This window comes from Melospiza melodia, unplaced genomic scaffold (genome assembly GCF_035770615.1).
Source record: "Melospiza melodia melodia isolate bMelMel2 unplaced genomic scaffold, bMelMel2.pri scaffold_34, whole genome shotgun sequence".
Lineage (NCBI taxonomy): Eukaryota > Metazoa > Chordata > Aves > Passeriformes > Passerellidae > Melospiza > Melospiza melodia.
This window is the reverse complement of record NW_026948659.1, coordinates 5,747,071-5,767,950: the sequence shown is the minus strand read 5'-3', so window position 1 is coordinate 5,767,950 and position 20,880 is coordinate 5,747,071. Positions and strand designations below refer to the sequence as shown.

The window sequence follows — 20,880 nt, the reverse complement described above, 5'->3', positions numbered from 1 at the left end:
GTGGCCATGGTATGGGACAAGAGATCCATGGATGTGTTCCCAATTAAACCAACACCTGAAAACCCGAGAAAGTCCCAGTCTTGAGCAGTTAACATATGCTGCATGTTGGCAGAGGGATACCACTAGCAATGTTATAAAAATCTGTAAACTACAAAAATGGAAGGAAAATAATGAGGGGAGAGAAGAGGTTAGTGTTAAGTAGGACCCCCTTGATTACTTACCTCCTCCTCCATTCCCTCCTATTTACCTGGCAAGGCCCCACGCTCCTCTCCCAGATCCCCCAATTTTACCTCTGGCCTCTCCATCCCCAGAATCAGCAGCTGCTATGATCCCATTACCATCTCCGATTAACACTCCTATGGTTATTACTCCTACCCTAACCTCAACTCCCTTACCTGCTCCAAACACTACTGTCCCACCTACCTCTAATCCAGTTATTTCTCCAGTCTCCCCCTCAGCCTCTTCAACTGTCTCTCCAGCCCCACCTCCAGTGTCCCTTCCTACGGGTTCAGTCTCTTTCCCCTTACCTACTGCTGTACCATTGCTCCCTCCTAACTGGGAGGTGAGCATCTCCATCTCTAACCCAGTTAGTATAAGTCAACTAGCCCCACTCCTCCTGTAGGTGGGGATGGAGTGGCTGGATAGTGCCCAGGTGGAAAGGGACCTGGGGGTGCTGGTTGACAGTCGATTGAATATGAGCCAGCAGTGTGCCCAGGTAGCCAAGAGGGCCAATGCCATCCTGGCCAGTATCAGAAATGGAGTGGCCAGCAGGAACAGAGAGGTCATTCTTCCCCTGTACTCGGCACTGGTGAGGCCTCACTTGGAGTATTGCATCCAGTTCTGGGCCCCTCACTTTAGGGGGGACGTCGAGTTACTTGAGCGTGTCCAGAGGAGAGCAACTAATAAAGGGCTTGGAACACAAGCCATATGAAGAGCGACTGAGGGAGCTGGGGTTGTTCAGCCTGGAGAAAAGGAGACTAAGGGGTGACCTCATCACTCTCTACAACTTCCTGAAGGGTGGCTGTAGTGAGCTGGGGGTCGGCCTCTTTCTCCGGGCGACAACGGATAGAACAAGAGGACACAGTCTCAAGTTGCATCAAGCTAGATGTAAGTTAGAAGTAAGAAGGAAATACTTCACAGAAAGAGTGGTCAGAAACTGGAATCATTTACCCAGTGAGGTGGTGGAGGCATCATCCCTTGAAGAATTTAAAAAAAGACTGGATGTGGCACTTGCTGCCATGATCTAGTTGAACAGTTAGAACATCGGCTGGACTAGATGATCTTATAGGTCTCTTCCAGTCTTGAAAATTCTGTGAATCTGTGATTCTGTTTCTTCCCAGAAGGGTAACCTCACAGAGGGACCTTAGTGTAATACAAGATCTAAAACATCTAAAGTGGAGAAGCTTTTTCCTCTTAGAGAAGTCCCCATGGGTGGGATACGTGGGGGACTTGGGTTTGTGAATGCCCCATTAACAGCCACTGAAATTCGAGGCTTTGAAAAGGAGTTAGGGAACTTAGTGGAGGATGAGGTAGGTATATCGAACCAAGTAGACCAATTTCTAGGCCCCAACATTTACACCTGTGGAGAGCTGAACTCTATTTTAAAAATTTTGTTCAGCTCTGAAGAAGTAAGGATGATTACAGCCGCAGGAATGCGGATCTGGGAGTGAGAAAATTGTTCAGGAGATCCCAGTGACCAGAAATTACCCTCACAGGACCCTGAGTGGGACCCTAATGAAGAGAAAGATAGAAGGAACATGGAAGAGTATAGGTCCCTGATGGTTAGCGGAATAAAGGAATCAGTTCCCTGAAGTAATAACACAAAACTAGCTTTCGATAGAATGCAAGAAAAGGATGAAACCCAAGCTACTTGGCTTAACAGATTAAAGAGGAACTTCCAATTATATTCCACTAGAGATCCTGATAGCTCTGAAGGCCAAGTACTTCTAAAAGTGCAATTTGTTACAAAATCGTGGCTGGACATATGGAGAAAGTTAGAGAAAATGGATGACTGGCAGGAGAAGGGAATAAATGAACTGTTAAAGGAAGCTTTAAAGATATATTTAGGAGAGAAGAAGAGAAAACTAAAGCTAAAGCTAGAATCATGGTAGCTGTAGCCGGGGAAATTCTAGGAGTACAGAGATCAGCAGGGACAACCATTGAGAATCAGTGAAAATGGACACAAGTCCTCCTTTGAAACACCCAAAGATAAACCTATACTACCTCCGTGGGTGGATACAAACAAGAGACCAGGGGCACCACTGAGCGACAGGAAATGTTATTATTGTGGAGAGATAGGACACATAAGAAGGGATTGCAATAAACTCTCTTTGGATGAGGCAATGGTAAAAGAACAAGAGGCTCTTGAGAGACTCCTGAGGGATGACAACAAGGGGTGTCAGGGGCTTTACATGCTACAGGACCCAAAGTACCATCAAGAAGAGCCTCTGGTAAACTTTGAAGTCGGTCCCCAAAGTGAGGAATTTGAATTTTTAGTTGATACCGGAGCAGATAGATCAAGTATAAAGGAATTATCCGCAGTAGTGACGACTGGGAGAAAGGTCTGTGAGGTGATGGGAGCAGAGGGAAAACCATTTAGAGCCTCCATAGCTGAAAACGTAGAAATTAAAGGAAATGGAAGGCAGTGTGTGGCTGACTTTATCTATTTACCTAATCTAGAAAGTAATTTACTACGAAGGGACCTACAAGTCTCATTAAAAGTGGGGATTATCCCAAAGGATGGGAGAATGATAGTCCAGATCATGAAACTGACATCAGGAGATACAGAGCAGATAAACCCAGAGGTTTGGGCAGGAGAAGGAAAGAGGGGCTATCTAGACATCCCACCAATAAGAATTGAAATGCAAAAAGGAATTCCTCCCGTTCAAGTAAAGCAATACCCAATGTCTATTGAGGGGAAAATGGGACTGACCCCTGCAATTGAGCAGCTATTAGAGGAAGGTATCCTGGAGCCACGTATGTCTCCCCACAACACCCCTATTTTAGCAATCAAGAAGGCAGATGGAAAATACCAATTGGTCCAAGACTTAAGGAAACAAAATAAGAGAACTATAACCAGGCATCCAGTGGTCCCAAATCCCTACACCATCTTGAGTCAGATCCCAAGGGAGCATGCCTCGTTTACTATTATAGATTTAAAAGATGCATTTTGGGCATGTCCTCTTGCTGAGGAATGTAGGGATTGTTTCGTGTTTGAGTGGGAACATCCAGAGAAGAGGAGGAAACAACAATTAAGGGGGCCATGTCTACCCCAAGGATTTACCGAGTCCCCAGATCTCTCCGGGCAGGCCTTAGAAGGGCTTTTAGAACAATTCAACCCTGAGAGCGAAGTACAAATTCTACAATATGTAGATGACTTATTAATATCTGGAGAGGAACAGAATAATGTCAGGGTAACAAGTATACGCCTCTAAAATTTCCAAAGAGCAAAGGGTTTAAAAGTATCTCAGAATAAATTGCAATTTTTGGAAGCGGAAGTTACTTATCTGGGACACAAAATTGGGAAAGGTTATAAGAAATTACGTCCTGAAATAATTTCAGGCATACTATCCATACCAGCACCAAAAACTAAGAGAGATGTCAGAAAACTATTAGGCTTATTTGGGTACTGTAAGGTAGGGTTAGATCAATATACCCAAAGTGTAAAATTTTTATATGACAAATTAGTAAACGCTGACCCAATAGAATGGAGAAATGAGGATAATTTGAAAGATAAACAAACCTCAGCACCTGTCCTAAGTTTGCCCAATCTGGAAAAAGAATTTGACCTATTTGTAAATACTGAAAAAGGAATTGCATATGGGGTGGTCGCCCAAGAGTGGGGAGGGTGTAAGAAACCAATAGCTTACATCTCCAAACTGCTAGACCCGGTAGCTAGGAGGTGGCCTACCTGTATTCAAGCAGTTGCTGCAGCAACCACCTTAATTGAAGAGACTCAAAAACTGACCATGCGATGTAAAATAAGAATCCATACACCACATGATCTAAAAACAATTTTAAGGCCAAAGAGCCCAGAAGTGGCTTACTGACTCCAGAGTATTAAAGTATGAAATAATCTTAATAGATGCTGATAACCTACAGCTGGTAACCTCAAAAACTCTAAATCCAGTGCAGTTTCTCTCTGGAGAGCCATTATTAGAACTAGAGCATAACTGCTTGGAACTAGTGGACTTTCAGACAAAAGTTAGGGAAGATCTAGAAAAGATACCTCTACCTTATGGAATAAAATTATTTACTGATGGGTCTTGGAGAGTAGTCGAGGGAAAAAGGATGTCCGGATATGCAATAATTGAAACTACAGAAACGGAAGACATGAGATTTACTGAGAAGGGCAAACTGCTTCTAATTGGTCAGCTAGGTGTTGTGAAATCTATGCCTTAAAGAAGGGACTTGACTTATTGGAAGGGGGCCAAGGGACAATTTACACTGACTCATGGTATGCCTTTGGGATCGTTCATACATTTGGAAAGATTTGGGAGGAATGAGGGTATCTGAACTCCAAAGGAAAAAACTTAGTGCACACAGAACTGATAAGATCAATATTAGAATCTCTACCTAAACCTGCAGAGATCGCAGTGGTACATGTTAAGGGACATCAGAAAGGGGATACCATCGAGGAAAAAGGGAATCATTTAGCTGACCAAGTGGCTAGGGAGACAGCATTAAACCCAGGGGAGCCAGTGAAATTACTCAGGTTAAACAAAGTGTTGGGTGCAGAAAGGAAAGGAAAACTAGTATTCAGTGAGAAAGAACTAAAAGCAATAAAAGAATTAAAAATGCATTGGGGGAACCAAGGGGAGTGGTTGACACCAGATGGGCGTAAATTTTTAAATAAAGCACTAGCCCAGAAAATGTTAACAGAGATACAGGAATTAACCCATTGGGGGGGTCCAAGGGTTATGTGATCACTATTTAAGAGAAAACTTATGTATCGGAATACATGAGGTAGCAAAAGCAGTAACTCAGGGGTGCATAATTTGCCAAAAACTAAATCAAAAAGTGATGAGGCAGACCATGCAAGGGGGAAAGAATTAGCCCAAAGACCATTCCAAAACATTGAAATAGACTTTACTGAAATGACCCCTGTACAGAGTTGCAACAACTTATTGGTAATAGTTGACCACCTTCCTCATTGGGTAGAAGCCTTTCCAACTAGAAAAGAGACTGGAAAAGCTGTAATAGTAGCCAAGATTATCTTGGAATTCTAACATCAATCCCCGATATGGGTTGGTGAACAATATTGATTCAGATAGGGGACCACACTTTATCGCACAAGCATTACATAAAATAATTGAGGCTTTAGGAATAAAACGGAGATTACATACCCCATGGCATCCCCAGAGCTCTGGGAGGGTAGAAAGAATGAATAAAACCCTCACAAATATATTAACAAAATCAGTTGCAGAAACGTAGATGAACTGGCTCAAATGTCTACCCCTCTCCCTTTTAAGGATCGGACAGGACCCTGATCAGATATAGGGGTTCCGCCCTATGAAATGATGTTTGCACTCCCATTTTTAATGACTCCATATAGTAGTGGGGACTATTTAGAAGGGGAAACAGCTAACCGAAAGTAAATAGAAACCATTGGAAAGACCCTAGAGAGTCTGAGATAAAGAGGATATCTTCCCCAAACTTCCCCCCTTGATACAGATGTGCACCAAATAAGTCCGGGAGATTGGGTACTAATGAAGTCATGGAGCAATACGCCATTTACTCCAAAATTTGAAGGATCCTTCCAGGTATTACTCATGACGCACAGTGCAGGAAGGACACGAGAAAGAGGCTGGACTCACATCACTCCAGTCAAAGCACCGGCACCACCCCCAACAAACAGCAGACTGGATCCAACAGCACCAGCTACAGACGCTTCCACGTGGGTTGCAATCCTGAACTCGGACAATCTCAAAGTTACCTTTAGAAAGAGACCAAAGGTTGCTTAGAAAGACTGATAAAAGCAAAAGAGACTAATATATTCAAATTGTTATACTTTTTCTTCAAGTCATTATTATTTATTGTTATTGTTGTTGACTTATGAATGTAGAATTTTTAGTTTGTGTTGGAGCCTTTGTTTGTTTTGGAGTATATTATGCTATTATTGGATTAGAGATTAGAGTGAACATTTTGTTAACTGTTTGGTGTAAAGATTTCATATATTATCTTGAATATAGAGAATGGGTTCCTCCATCTCTTTTAAACTGTTCAAGGTTACAAGCTGAAGAGTTACAAGAATTAAATGTTAGTATGATAGGTAAGTTCAAAAGGTTATATCACCAACAGAGTTCTAATAATCTGTTTTTCTCCAAGGAAAACCCTGGGGGTTTCAAACCTACTCTCCTACAGAACATTCCTCAGGAGCTATTAAAAAGATAGAAAGTGGGAGGAAAGAGAAGGGAGAAAGTTCCCCAGTCCTAAGAGGCACGGCCAGTTGAGACCATGGCAATGGTTCATACTGGACTCTTGGGAGGACTGGTGTTATTCGTGTTTATGGAAAGTATAGGGAGTAAGGAAAATCCATGTACTATCACCCCCTACACGATGGGGAGAACCTTGGGTCACTGATAAGGGTTCACACCAATGTAAATCCTTATTTTTTAACTACTCCCAGTTATTTACCTGTCAAGAGGTCGGGAAAGTCTATTGGATTGCGAGAAGCACTGCCTCATTTAGGCAACGCTTACTTGGAGAATGCCCTGTAGGAAAAACTTGGTTTTGTTTTGAGCATGAAAGTAATCAGGAAGGACTGAAAGATCTAATAAAGGAAAGACAATTAACAGTAACGACCAAAACGGATGAAATAGAAATGCCCTTAGGGAAGAACCTATTCCTAGACCTAGTTGAAAGAATTAGTAAGGAACTAAATCTAACCAACTGCTGGGTCTGTGGGAGTACTAAAATGAGAGAAATTTGGCCATGGGAGGGAATTAGTTTAGGACCATTAGAAATTCTAAGGTGGGAACAATCAGGACAGAAACCTCACATTTTAGGACAAAGAAGGAAGGAACAATGGGATTTAAAGTCTAAAGTAATTGGGGAAGAATGCATATTAAGGGCAGGGAAGAGATATAACAGCCCAGTGGGAAAGATGGCATGCAAGAGGTATCTAAAGATTGAAGACTTAAATGCTAGATGGATTCCCCAAGAGCCAAATCAATAATGGTCCACTGGGAAAAAGGAAAAGGGGGCATTTATCCTGAAGGCTATAGGCTGCACAAATGTGGAGAAAAAGGAGTAAACCCCTTTTGGGGAATAAGACAAATATGTAAATATTGAGAATACCCTTGGGAAGTCCGAGACATCTTTTGGAAAGCCCCCGATCATCTACTTTGGATTTGTGGCAACACAGCCTATACTACTCTTCCAGGAGACTGGATGGGAAGCTGCACTATAGGTGTCATCAAACGTGCTTTCTTTCTATTGCCAAAGGAATCTGGGTAAAGTTTAGGGGTTCCATTGTTTGACAATTTGAGAAAGACTAACCAGAAAAAGAGGAATATAATTGACCTTGGGAGAAAACAAACCTGGAAGGGAACAATCTGGACAGCAGAAGAGATAATTAACACATATGGACCTGCAACTTGGGCCCAGGATCTATCCTGGGGATATCATACTCCAATTTACATGCTCAGTAGGATCATTCGCCTCCAGGCAGTACTAGAAGTAGTGCCCAACAGAACATCACTTGTCCTTGACCATATTAATTACCAACTGGCCCAAACTAGAACTGTCATCTACCAAATTTTACTTGCAGTTGATGACTAAGTAGCTGATGAAAGAGGGATATGTGTAAAATTTAATTCATCAGAGTGCTGCCTGAAAATCGATGATAGAAGTGAGGTAATAAGAAACATCTCAACAGAAATACGAAAAATAGCATATGTGGGAAATCAGGAGTGGACTCCCCTACTAGGCACCAATTGGTGGGATGATTTTTGGTCTTTTAAAGGGAAATGGTGGAAGAAAGTAATCTTTATAGTAGTGGCAGCATTAATAAGTTTAGTATTCTTACCATGCCTGCTCCCATGTTTAAATAAGATTATATCATCTACAATTCAGGCTAGTACACAGTTTTCAGAAACAACTGCTCAAGCCAAAACCAAAATAATGATGATTGAAAGTCAAGAAGGAGAACATAAAACAGCTAAAAGAGTTTATGACCAGTTTTAGAAATTACGGAAGTTTTATGGCGATGAAACAGAAATTACAAATTGATGTGGGCTTAAACTCAATTAAAAAGAAAGATGGGGGATACTGTGAGGAATGAAAATCCTGGAGATGACAGCTCTTTTTCAGAGTAGTAATTGGTAGTTGATGTTAAGGAAGTTGATAAGGTCTTAATTTGAAGTGTTGGTCTGTTGTTAAACATTAAATGTTAGAGTTCTAGGACTTGCCTTTAGTTGCCGTTGTTAAATGTTGCTATATTACCCTCTATTTGTATATCTCCTTGTCATACTCTCTATTTGTACCCCATGTTAGTGTGCTGCTAAACATTGAATGTTAGAATTCTAAGACTTGCCTTTAGTTGCCGCTGTTAGATGTTACTATTTTACCCGGTATTTGTATCTCTCCCCGTCATACTCTGTATTTGTACCCCTTTCCCTCTCACCCGGGATTTGTATCCATTCCTGTGGGGAACCACTTCCCCTGCTCCCCTGCTCCCAGGAGGATGTGCACCCAGACTGAATTCAAATGAGAGGCTGTGGGAACTATATGAACCCTGTCAAAACAACAAACCAGCACATAAACTTTGACTTTAACCCACCAGAACCACACTAAGTCACCACTCTAGACCAGAGCTGGATTCCATCCTGTCACCATAATTTTGATAGTACCTAGCTTGAAAGATACCCCTGGAGTAGGAGCCAACATCACCTTCCAAAAGACTCTCGTGAGGACGGAAGCCCCAGCTGTGCCAAAAGACAAAGCTGCACTCCTCCTCCTCAGCGTCGTCCAGTGGGAGCAGTGGCGGTGTGCGCAATCCCTCGGGTTCCCCACCCAGAGCTGACTTTAATAAAGGCCTTTTAAAGGAGCTGGTCTCCGGGCCCCATTTATCACAGCTGGCAGGGGCTGCAGGTTGATGCCATTTGTCCTTGGTGCCCCTCACATCCTCCTGGCCCACCAAGAGCCCCGAGGCAGCCGTGAGGGACAGGCCCTGCTGGCCCAGGCTGGGCTCAGGGCTTGGCCTTTCTGCTTCCTGCAGCCAAGCCAGGCCTTGCTCAGCATTGCAGTTCCCTGCTCAGAGCCTTGGGCTCCCTGCAATCCTGCCCTCAAGGATCTGCTCTCACCAGGCCCTGGGCAGCCTTGGGCACTCCCTGCCCTCCCTGCGGCCCAGCCATGCTCCAAGGCACTTGGAGTTTTGCTGCTGACTCCTTGAGCAGCTTCTCCATCCTTCTCTGCGTGCCTGAGGCTCCTGGAGCCAGCCCCAAATCCAGCGTGGGGCTGATTAAAATACAGAAATGCCTCAGGAGCTCTTTGTCTCCCTTCCATTGTCTTTGAGTCTCCAGGGCTTGTGCAGGGATTGGAGTCAGTTTGGAGTTATCTTCAGAAGGGAGATTCCAAAATGCACCTCCTGATTGGTTTTTAATCAAGGCTGCATTTTATTATTTTTCAGTTCATTGAAGAGGTGACAGAAGCGTTCCCCAAGTGATCTTGATACTGAATGTCTCCTTAGGAGGTCCAGGCATGGATAAGAATGAGCCCCTTGCAGGCTGAGCCTGTTTGGAAAACCTGACCCGCACCCCCAACCTCACTGAGATCCCGAAACATCCAAAAATGTTCATGCAATTTATTAATTTTTATTCTGTAATGCATTATTTAATGTTAATATTTTATTATTTATATATTTATTATATTTATTAATATCTATAACTACACTATTGCTTTTTTATTACCTAGTCTTTATATTTATATAGAAAAATCAAGGCATTTTTAGTAGCCGAGAAAATTAATGCTCCATGTTTCTAAGTAGGACAATTCCCTTTATTAAAAGTGCATATTATATGGCTCTATGCAGATATTTACCACATGTATTTTGATTTCTTGATTAGTAGTGCTGTATTAATATTTTAATACTAAATGTAGTCCTGTAATTAAAAGGTAGCTTTTGTAGTTAAAATAGGAACTATGTTAGTGGGATTTTTAAGAACGGAATGAGGCACTCACCGCAGATAGCAGCCCCAGGTCGCCTAAATGTTTAAGAGAAAAATAATTTATTGCCCTCTTATCAGAAGAAATAAACTTCTTCCCGCCTCAAAGGCGCTGTTCAGATTAGAAGGAAGAATTTGATGATGACCAGACAGAATCCTGTATTTGACTGGAATTTATGCATCATGTATGAAGTCTATGACTATGCAACGGGCTATTGGTTTAAGGGCTAATCCTCTGATTAACGGGTGTCCTTTACTGGGCTGGTGCTGCCCAGAAAAAGGTACCTGGATGTCCGTAACTCTTTCTCTTTATTGTCTCATATTATCCCAATTCAAATTGTCCAAATTATTATTACTCAAATTGCATTACTATTTTTATAACCATTCTATGGGCATTAAACTTTTAAAATTTTAAAAACAAGTGATTGCGGTTTTTCACACCTTCATTATTTAATTAATTTCTAGCAGTAATTTCTTTATTCCTCTTTCTGGTAATTAGAGACATTAGTACTCCTTTTGTCATCTTTTAAAAATTCTTTTTACAATACAGTGCCAGGGGGGAGGGAGGGTGAGGGCACCATGGAGTCCATTGAGATGTTTTGGGAACACATTTGGGGTAGTTTTGGGTCTGGGGAGGGAATTCAGAGAGAACTTGAGGGTCTGGAGGACACTTGGGGGAGCCGGGTGGGCACTCGGAGGGGCACTCAGGGATTCTGAGGGACAGTTCAGGGTCCGGGACAGCACTTGGGGGTCCAGGGGGGCCCTTGGAGGTCAGGGAAGGGAATTTGGAGCCTCTTGGTGTCCAGGCGGGCCCTTGGGTGACTCGAACGGGGCTGTCTTGGGCGCGGGGGGTTGTGAGAGTTGTAAGCGCGGGTATCATACGGTCTAACGTGGCCGCGGAGCATCACGGGAGTTTGAGGCGCAACTGCAATGGCTCTCGGTGGGGCGCGGGGAACAACGGGAGATAAAGTCCTGTCTGGAATAGCGCCGGACGTTCGCCGCTGAGCATGATGGGCGCTGAAGTTCCGAAAGTGGCTCGAACACGATATTTGGAGGTCAGAGAAGGCTCTTGGGGGAAACTTTTGTGTCCGAGCCGCGACTTGAGGCCCTCGAAGGGAACGTAAATATCTTTGGAGTCCTATGGAGGAGGTCTGGGATCTCTAACCGGGCTCTTTAGGGCACGGGTCACATCAGGAGTTTTAGGCGCGGGACTGTGTTCTGAGGGGCTCTGGGGCCGCGGAGGATGAGAGGAGATGAATTCCCAGAAGTGGCTGTACCGGGCATCTGTGGGGTTGGGAGCACTCAGGGGATCCACGGACGCTTTTGGGGGAGTTCGGAATGGGCGCTGAGGGGGCACGGAAGGATCATGGAGGGTCAGGGGGACACTTATGGGACAGAAAAGGGCAGATCCCGGTGTTTTTTGGAGCGCAGGGCATTACGGGAGTTGTAGTCCCTGCTTCTATGGGGCTCCTTTTGGCCGCGGGGCATGATGGGAGATGTAGGTAAAAAGAAATATGGTGCCCATTTAGGCACCGCCCCAAGACCCGGATCCCAGGTGCTGATTAGCTGGAACGGCTGATGGGTGGGAGCCTCGGCAAATGGGATGCGTTGTAGGTGGGAACAGCCAAATCACCCTCCTCCAGTCCCTTCCACTACAGCCCGGTTCATTCCCAATACAGACCAGTATAACCCCAGTAAAGTCCATTTCATCCCAAGTAGAACCCAGTTCAAACCCAGTGCCCTTCCAGTTCCTCCCAGTGCAGCCCAATCTATCCCAACACACTCAAGTTCATTCCCAGTTGTTCCTAGTTCCTCCCAATGTCATCCACAGGATGCCCCAGTGTCCCCCAGTCTTCCCTGCAATATTCCCAGTGTCCCCAGGTTCTCCCAGTATCCCACAGTATCACTCCCAATATGTCCCAGTGTCTCCCACAGTGTTCCCAGTCTTCCCCAGTATGTCCCAGTCCTCCCCAGTGTTTCCAAGGACAGTTTAATTTCTCTCGGTGGCCGTGGCAGCCAAACCCAGCAGTGGGGTCAGTGCAGTGCCCATGGCCACAGCCCCTTGCAGGGGCCCAGTGCAGCTTGGGCTGATGATCCACGCTCACAGCTGGCCCAGGGCAGCTCTGCAGTGGCTTTGGTGGCACCTGGGGCTGGCACACACCTGAGCAGTGTGTCTATTTGCAGTGGGGAAACTCAAGAGGTTCCGATTGCTTCAAAAAAACCCCAAAAAGTGAAAACCCCTCTTAGGCTGAGTGCAGCCAGCTCTGCAAGCACAGCAGGGCCCAGGGGAGTGAGGACAGCCAGGGTGGGGCTGGGCAATGTGGAGCAAGGTTGTCCACACTGGCTAAGAGCTCCAGGCACAGCTCCTGTGAGCAGGCCGGAGCTGCTGAGGAGAGACCCTGGGTCAATATCAATCACAGAATTATGCAACCAATTCTGCTCTAAAGAGAAATAAAATAAAATATATCCTTTAAAATAGGAATATGTATTTCTTACAAGGTCCTTGAAATCTCTCTCCATAATTGGACTAGGAAAATTTAAATGACCCTCTCAGGGCTTTGATGTTGTTTACATCAGATTCAGTCCCTGAGAGTCTCTTCAAAAAACTTCTCAAGAACTCAAACTTAAATTTAGACTCCAAAGTTCCTTGAAGTTTTTATGTGTTCCACTGAGGGACACGACTGGGAAAGATGTCCCCAGGTTCCAGTTAGAGCAGAGCACTGGAGGCAGGGATGACAGCTGGGGAAAAACAAGGCCAAGGTGTCTCTGGTGCTGAGCAAAGCTGGATGTGCTTGAGGAATGCCAAGGGCCAAGGCCTGAGCCCCAGCCCCTGGCCAGGCAGATGCTGTCCCTCCCTCCTTGCTCAGGGCTCTTGCCGGGATGGGCACTGGCATGTGGGGATGTGCAATGGCAAGGGCAGGAGCATGGGGCGGCCCCTGCCAGGCTGCTGAGCAGGGACAAGGAGGCAATGAGGCCCCAGGCCTGCAAGGGTCACTTGTCTCCTGCTCCTGCCTCAGGCCCAGGCCCAGCAGCCATGGCCAAAGTGCTGCCCAAGTTGGCTCTGGCAGGGCTGTCTTGCAGCTGCTGCCCATCCCTGTGCCCTGTGCAGCCCAGGCTGTCCCACGGTGTCCCTGCCCTGCGCCTCTGTCCCTGCAGGCTGTCGGCATCCCCCGGCTGCCCCACCTGGCTGGCCCCTTCCTTTGCTGACAGCTCTGCCTCCTGCCTGCCTCTGCCTGCCCACACAAAGCCTGGGGCTGATACCAAAAGGGTTCATTCGATTTTCACCCTGCCTGTGAACTTTCAGCACAGGAACAAGGCATGCAGTGGCTGCTTTCTCAGCAAGGATGGTTGGAAGAGAAGAAGAAGACATCTGGCTCAACGGTGCATGGATAGAGAAAACAAAGAGTGGATCTGGGAACTTGGGGTGGGTTTTATGGAAGTGGGTAAATTGTAATTCCCATTTAGCATCTGTGTATATGCAACACACTGGTAGAATTACATGTCCACATAAGGTTAGGAGTTATCCCATGTTGGACCTTAGGCCTGGATAAATGACACCCTCTGAAATACCAAATTAGGTTTCAGGAGCCTTATTCTGATATTTCAGAGATTTGGTGACAATGGTTCCTCACAGAACCAAGGAGTCAGCTGTGACACTGTGCAAACTTATGGAACAAATTGTCCATGGTGACACTGCAGAACCAAGGAGACTGCTTCTGGCAGTGTGAGAACTCATGGAACCACAAGTCCATTGTGACACAGCAAGGCCTGATGGAACCAAGGGTCCCTTTTTAAACTCTGTGGCCTCATGGAACCATGAGCCATTGTGATACAGCAGAGTGTCATGGAACCATGGAGGCCATTTTTTCACTTGGTGGCCTTGAGAAACCAAAGGGCCATTGTGGCACTTGAGAGCCTTGTGGAGCCAAGGGGACCATAGTGACACTGTGGGGCTCCATGAAACCAATGGTCTGTTGTGAAACTGCAAGGCATTATGGGATCATGGAGTCCATTGTGACCCTGCAAGGCCTCATGGAAACAAGGAACCATTGTGACACTCTGCAGTCCTGGCAGGCCAAGGGGTAGTTGTCACACTGTGTGGCACCATGGAACCAAGGAGTCCATTGTGACACTCCAGGGCCCCGTGGAATTAAGGATCCTTGGAACAGTGCAGGACCCCATGGAACCAAAGGTCCATTGTGACATTGTGGGGCCTCATGGAATCCTGGAGGCCATGATGACACTTGGAGGCCTCGTTGAATCAAGGGGCTTGGCAGGGCCTCATGGAACCAAGGAGACCCTTCTGACATTGTGAGTCCCCATAGAACCAAGTGTCCATTGTGACACTGCAGCCCCAAGGAGACCCCTGTGACACCGCAAGGCTTCATGGAAGCCAGGGATCATTGTGACACTGTGGAGCCCCATGGAAACAAGAGGCCAGTGTGACACATCTGAGCCTTATGGAACCAAGGATCCAATATGACACCACCACTGTAACCCTGCAGGGTCCCATGAATCCAAGGGAACAGGGAACAGGTTTTGATTGGCCTGACTGGTCCAAGTGCCCTTGGCATGTCGAGGGTCTCTCCTCATGTAACCCTGTAAAACTGGGGCTCTGGGCTTTCCTTCAAATGGAAAAGAACTGCTCTTCTCATTCAAGAATCCATGGCCAAAATGGGATTCTCCCTCCAAAATTCCCAATATCCAGGGATTTCTCCCACATAAAAGCTGCCATTACAACACGTCTGGCTAACCTTGTCTTCTTGAGAGCTGGGTCTCACCTGCCTTCAGACACTGCGGCTCTGTGCTTTCCTTCCTGTGGAAGAAAAGAAACATCCCTCCTGCACAAGAACCCATGACCAGAACTGGTACTTGTCCTCCAAAATTCCTGCATTCAAGGGTTTTTTCTCCCAGACAAGATGTCCCAGTACAGAAAGGTCTGGCTGGCCTTGGCTTCTGGTGGTTGCCTGAATTCTGCCCTGAAACACTGGGGCTCTGCCCTTTCCATCCTAAGGGAAAAGAACCATCCTTCACCAGGTGCCCATTGTTGAAATTGGTTTTCTACCACCAGAAGTCTGATATCAAATTATTGCCCCTACACAAAAGCTGCCATTACAGACAGGTCTGGCTGGCCTTGGTCTCTGCTGCCTGCAGTTCATCAGCCCCTGAAGCACTGGGGTTCTGTGCTTTCCTTCCTTTGGAAAAGAATCTTCTTATTCCTCCATGGCCAAAATTGCTACTCCTCCTAAAATATTCACTATATGAAGGGTTTCTCCCAGACAAAACCTGCCAGCTCTCGCTGGCATTGTGGGCTCTGATGGCCACCTGTCATCTACCCCTGAAACATTGGGGCTTTCTGCCTTTCTTGTGATGGAAATAGAAGTCTCCTCGTCCAGGGGCCGTGGCCAAATTTGAGATCTGGCCCCTAAATTTCATATATCCAAGGATAGGTCCCAATCAAAAGCTGCCAGGAGAGACGAGTTTGGCTGGCTTGGCCTCCCAGGGGCTGTTTCTCATCTACCATCACCTGGGGCTCTCTGCTTTCCTTCAGGTGGAAAAGAAATGGCCTTTTCAACAAGGGACCAGTGGCCAAAACTTGTATTCTACCTCCTAAATTATGTGTATCCAAGGATTTCTCTCAGGCACAAGCTGCAATTCCAGAAAGGTCTGGCTCGCCTTGGTCCTTGGTGGCTGCTGTTCATCTGCCCCTGAAACACCGGGGCTCTGTTTTCCTTCCAATGGAAGAGAATCATTGTTCACATCAAAGTGCCCATGGGCAAAACTGAAATTCGGCCTAAAATATCCCATCTATCCAAGGATTGCTGCAAGGCAGAAGTAGCCAGGGGACACAGGTCTGACTGGTCTTGTCCTGAGGTGATTTTCTTAGACTATGAGCAGAATGTTTTCATCAGCCAATACCTTGGAGAGGGCTGAGAGATCTACCAAGATGGGGTTTGGAGGCCTCAAGCACATGACCACAATATAGGGACAGTGGAGCTCTGTGCTCAGTGGGGTGGAGACTGAGGACAGCAGAGAAGAATCCTCGGAGGGACTGAACGGTGGTTTCAGAGATGGTGGCTCCTTTTGACATAGTAGAGAAGACACAGAGAAAGATTAATGCAAAGGGCAGGTAGGGAGGGCCAGACAGGACCCAAAGAGAAAGGAATTTCCCTCCCAGGGCAGGGCTGGGGTGCAACATGGCCTCCAGAAGGAGTCTGGGTAAGCCCCAGGCTTTGTGTGGGCAGGCAGAGGCAGGCAGGAGGCAGAGCTGTCAGCAAAGGAAGGGGCCAGCCAGGTGGGGCAGCCGGGGGATGCCGACAGCCTGCAGGGACAGAGGCGCAGGGCAGGGACACCGTGGGACAGCCTGGGCTGCACAGGGCACAGGGATGGGCAGCAGCTGCAAGACAGCCCTGCCAGAGCCAACTTGGGCAGCACTTTGGCCATGGCTGCTGGGCCTGGGCCTGAGGCAGGAGCAGGAGACAAGTGACCCTTGCAGGCCTGGGGCCTCATTGCCTCCTTGTCCCTGCTCAGCAGCCTGGCAGGGGCCGCCCCATGCTCCTGCCCTTGCCATTGCACATCCCCACATGCCAGTGCCCATCCCAGCAAGAGCCCTGAGCAAGGAGGGAGGGACAGCATCTGCCTGGCCAGGGGCTGGGGCTCAGGCCTTGGCCCTTGGCATTCCTCAAACACATCCAGCTTTGCTCAGAATCAGAGACACCTTGGCCTTGTTTGTCCCCAGCTGTCATCACTGCCTCCAATGTTCTGCTCTAACTGGAACCTGGGGACACTTGCTCAGTTGTGTCCCTCAGTGGGACCCATAAAAACTTCAAGAAACTTCACACTTTCAATTTAAGTTTGAGTTCTTGAGAAGTTTTTTGAAGACTCTCTCAGGGACTGAGTCTGATGTAAACAACACCAAAGCCCCAGAGGCTCATTAATGTCCTTGTACTGTGTCTGTGCTGCTGAGTTGGGCTGAGCTCCTGGCACAGAGGCAGCTCCTGGCAAACCAAGAAGAGCTTCAAAAAGACATTTCTCCTGAGGAGCATCTCCTCTCCCAGCCTAGCAGGGCTGGGGCACTGCCTGCAGCCATCCTGGGCACAGCACAGAGGCACAGAGAGCTTCAATCAGTCAGGGCTGGGAAGGGGCTGAGAAGTGCCTGGGGCACAATCACTGCCAGCCCTTGGCACAGGAACCTCTGGCTGCAGGACAATGCAGCTGCAGCTCCTGGAGCCATCTCCTAAAGCTGGAACATCCCAATGCCTCCAGACTCTGTGAGTAAATCTCTGAATATTTCTGGGGCTGGGGAGGTGATATGCTCATGAAGCTTTGACATGCTGAGGAATGCTGGTCAGTCATAAAATATTTCCAATACAAGGATTTCATTGAAAATTAGGACATTTCCAAAGACTTTGTATTCAATTTTCTAATATTGGAGAATGGCAGGCAGTGGGAGTGGATTAACATTAAAGATTGATAATGAATTATTATTTATGAAATTTTAAAAGTTCCTGAGACATTGGAACTGTTATTTTAGTGTTCCATAGATTCACAGGAGTTCCCTAATGTACTTTCAGGCACTCTGCCCATGGACAGCACCAGCATCCCCTTTGCTGGACCCATCAGGCTCAGTCTGAGCTGTTCTTTCTCCCACCTACAAACAGAACCTGCCCCAGCCAGTGCCCTGCAAACAGGCAGGGTTCTGTAGGGCCAAGGAGAGGGCACAGAGATTTGGGTGTGTGAGTGGTGGCACAGAGAGATCAGGCACACAGAGAGAAGATCAGGCAATGAGAGAAAACAAAACCCAGCAATGCTGTGGCAGGGAGAGTTTGGAGATGCCCACAGGATCCCCTCCAGTGCAGCCCCTCCCTCTGAACAAGCCCCCTCCCTCCTGTGCCCCAGCCCAGCCTCTGCCCTCAGGGCCGGGGCTCCAAGGCGTGCAGCCCCTCCTGTGCAGGCAGAGCTGCAGCAGAGCCGTGGGGCAGCTCTGCAGCCCCGGGCCCAGTTCCCCCTGCAGAGCACAGGGCTGGGAGCAGCTGCCCGGCCCTGGGGGCTCTGGAGGGGGCACAGCTGGCTCAGGGTGACGTTGTCCCCAGTGCCTGGCTCTGGGCAATGCTGTCAGGGCAGCCAGGGAAGGAGCTGCATCTCCCTCAATCCAATGCCATCATAGGGACACTTGGAAGTCTCTGAGATTTCAGTCCAAGCTGGAAGTTCCAATCCAGGATGCAAACCTGTCCTAGAGCATCTCTGAGTTATAAGATTGATGGGGAGAGGCAGAGGTGTTGTGACACTGAAAATGCTGCTGGGTTGGTGAAATGAGCAATGTGAGTCCTTGGCTACAAATGTGGAGCTGGGGTGTGGTGGATCCATCTCTTCTCAGCAGGACCTGGTGACATTTTAGGGAAAACATGGGAAGATGATCTCTCTCCACCTGAGAAAGGTTAAAGCCCAGAGAAACTGAATAGGTCAGAATGAGAGACAATCTGCCCTCCATCTCCTCTCCTTATTTTGTCTCACAGAACTTGCTCTGTTCTCCCTGAGTGCAGAAGCAATGTAGAGGGTTTCTGATATACAAGAATACCAGGACACAAATGGGAAGAGCTCAATCAGAAAACCTCAGAACTCTTAAACACAGAATTAATTGACAATTAAAATAATCCATGTGTGTTACAGAGGAGGGTGTACGGGAAATGGCTTTAATTTTGGTTACAAATATCTCCTCTAACACTTCACTGTCCTTTTTTCCATGAACAGGTCCTCATGGCCAGCCACAGCAAATGTCCAACAGCAGCTCCATCAGGCACTTCCTCCTGCTGGCATTGGCAGACACGCGGCAGCTGCAGCTCCTGCACTTCTGCCTCTTGCTGGGCATCTCCCTGGCTGCCCTCCTGGGCAACGGCCTCATCATCAGCACCGTAGCCTGCGGCCACCACCTGCACACGCCCATGTTCTTCTTCCTGCTCAACCTGGCCCTCAGCGACCTGGGCACGATCTGCACCACTGTCCCCAAAGCCATGCACAATTCCCTCTGGGACACCAGCACCATCTCCTACTCAGGATGTGCTGCACAGGTTTTCTTCTTTCTCTTCTTTATCACAGCAGAAGCTTCTCTCCTTACCATCATGTGCTATGACCGCTACGTGTCCATCTGCAAACCCCTGCACTACGGGACCCTCCTGGGCAGCAGAGCTTGTGCCCACATGGCAGCAGCTGCCTGGGCCAGTGCCTTTCTCACTGCTCTGCTGCACACAGCCAATACATTTTCCCTGCCCCTGTGCCATGGCAATGTCCTGGGCCAGTTCTTCTGTGAAATCCCACAGATCCTCAAGCTCTCCTGCTCCAAATCCTACCTCAGGGAAATTGGCTTCATTGTGGTTGGTGCATCTTTAGCTTTTGGCTGTTTTGTGTTCATTGTTTTCTCCTATGTGCAGATCTTCAGGGCTGTGCTGAGGATCCCCTCTGAGCAGGGACGGCACAAAGCCTTTTCCACCTGCCTCCCTCACCTGGCCGTGGTATCCCTCTTTGTCACCACTGGCATATTTTCCTACCTGAAGCCCCCCTCTATTTCTTCCCTATCCCTGGATCTGGCCCTGTCAGTTCTGTACTCAGTGGTGCCTCCAGCTCTGAACCCCCTCATCTACAGCCTCAGGAACCAGGAGCTCAAGGCTGCAGTGGGGAGACTGATGACTGGAAAATGTAGAAAACATTAAACTGGTTGCCAATTTCTGCATATCTATTGTAATAAAAGTGAGATTTGGTAGTTTTTGTTGGATTGGTTATTTTCCCTCTCTGTTTTCATATTTAATATTCTCCCTAAACCAAGGCCATTGTTTCTACCATTTCTAATTTTCTTTCTCTCCACCTTCCCTGTGCCCCCAGACTGTGTCAACATGAGCTATGTTCTCAGTGGCTTTAAATGAAATAAAGGATCTCTCAGCAGAATTTTCACCAGAGTTCCCCCTCCTGTTCCCTTCTCTGGAGCTGCAGCAGCAATGTCTTTGTGCAGAGCTGGGGCAGATCAGGGCTGGCCCAGCAGCTGTGCCCAGCAGCAGCAGCACTTGGTGTTGCCAGTGCTGCTGCCATGGCCCTGCCCCGCTGCCCTGGTGGCCCTGGTGTTGCTGCAGGGCCTGAGTGCTCTCGGGGCCGGGCACAGCCCTGGGGGTGGCAGTGCCGGGGCTGCAGCAGGGACAGGCCATGGGCACTGCTGGGGCAGCGCTGACGCCTCAGCCCAGGGCCTGGGGGCTCCAGGCTCCTTGCCCAGGCTTTCTCAAGAACATGCACAGGCCAATGCTCAGCACAGAAAAGCCCCGTGAGCAGCCCCAGGCTGGCCGTGGGCAGGCTGGGGGCAAACAGCATGGCTGGGGCTCTGCAAGGGCCCTGGGGCAGACGGGAAGGAGCAGCAGAGCAGGGGCTGATCCATCCCCAGTGCGCTGCACAGGCCAGGGCAGCGTCCCAGAGCATCCTGATGGAGCTGCCAACAACATCCCCCCTCTGCAGCCCTGGCCTCTCCCCCAGCTCACACAGGTGCCCCATCCTTGCAGGCACAGACACGGCAGCACTAGCTCAGGAGCCCCTGTTTGCATTGCACAGAGCAGAGGGAGCACCCCCATGCTGTTGGTGTGGGGACATGAACCTGAGGGAGCACAAATGCCATCAGCCCCTGGGGCCAGCAAGGGCTGGGGGACACCTGGGAAACCACTCAGCTTTGCCCTGGCCT

At 47.9% G+C, this 20,880-nt stretch overlaps 1 protein-coding gene across 1 annotated transcript; it reads left to right on the top strand.

The window, feature by feature from the left end:
- Positions 1-19,108: 19,108 nt before the first annotated feature.
- Positions 19,109-19,843, top strand: LOC134434310 (olfactory receptor 14J1-like; the record flags this gene model as incomplete). The annotated part of the gene is made up of 1 exon (XM_063182986.1): positions 19,109-19,843. A coding segment is annotated over one exon (735 nt), but the record flags the coding sequence as incomplete, so codon positions are not given.
- Positions 19,844-20,880: the final 1,037 nt, after the last annotated feature.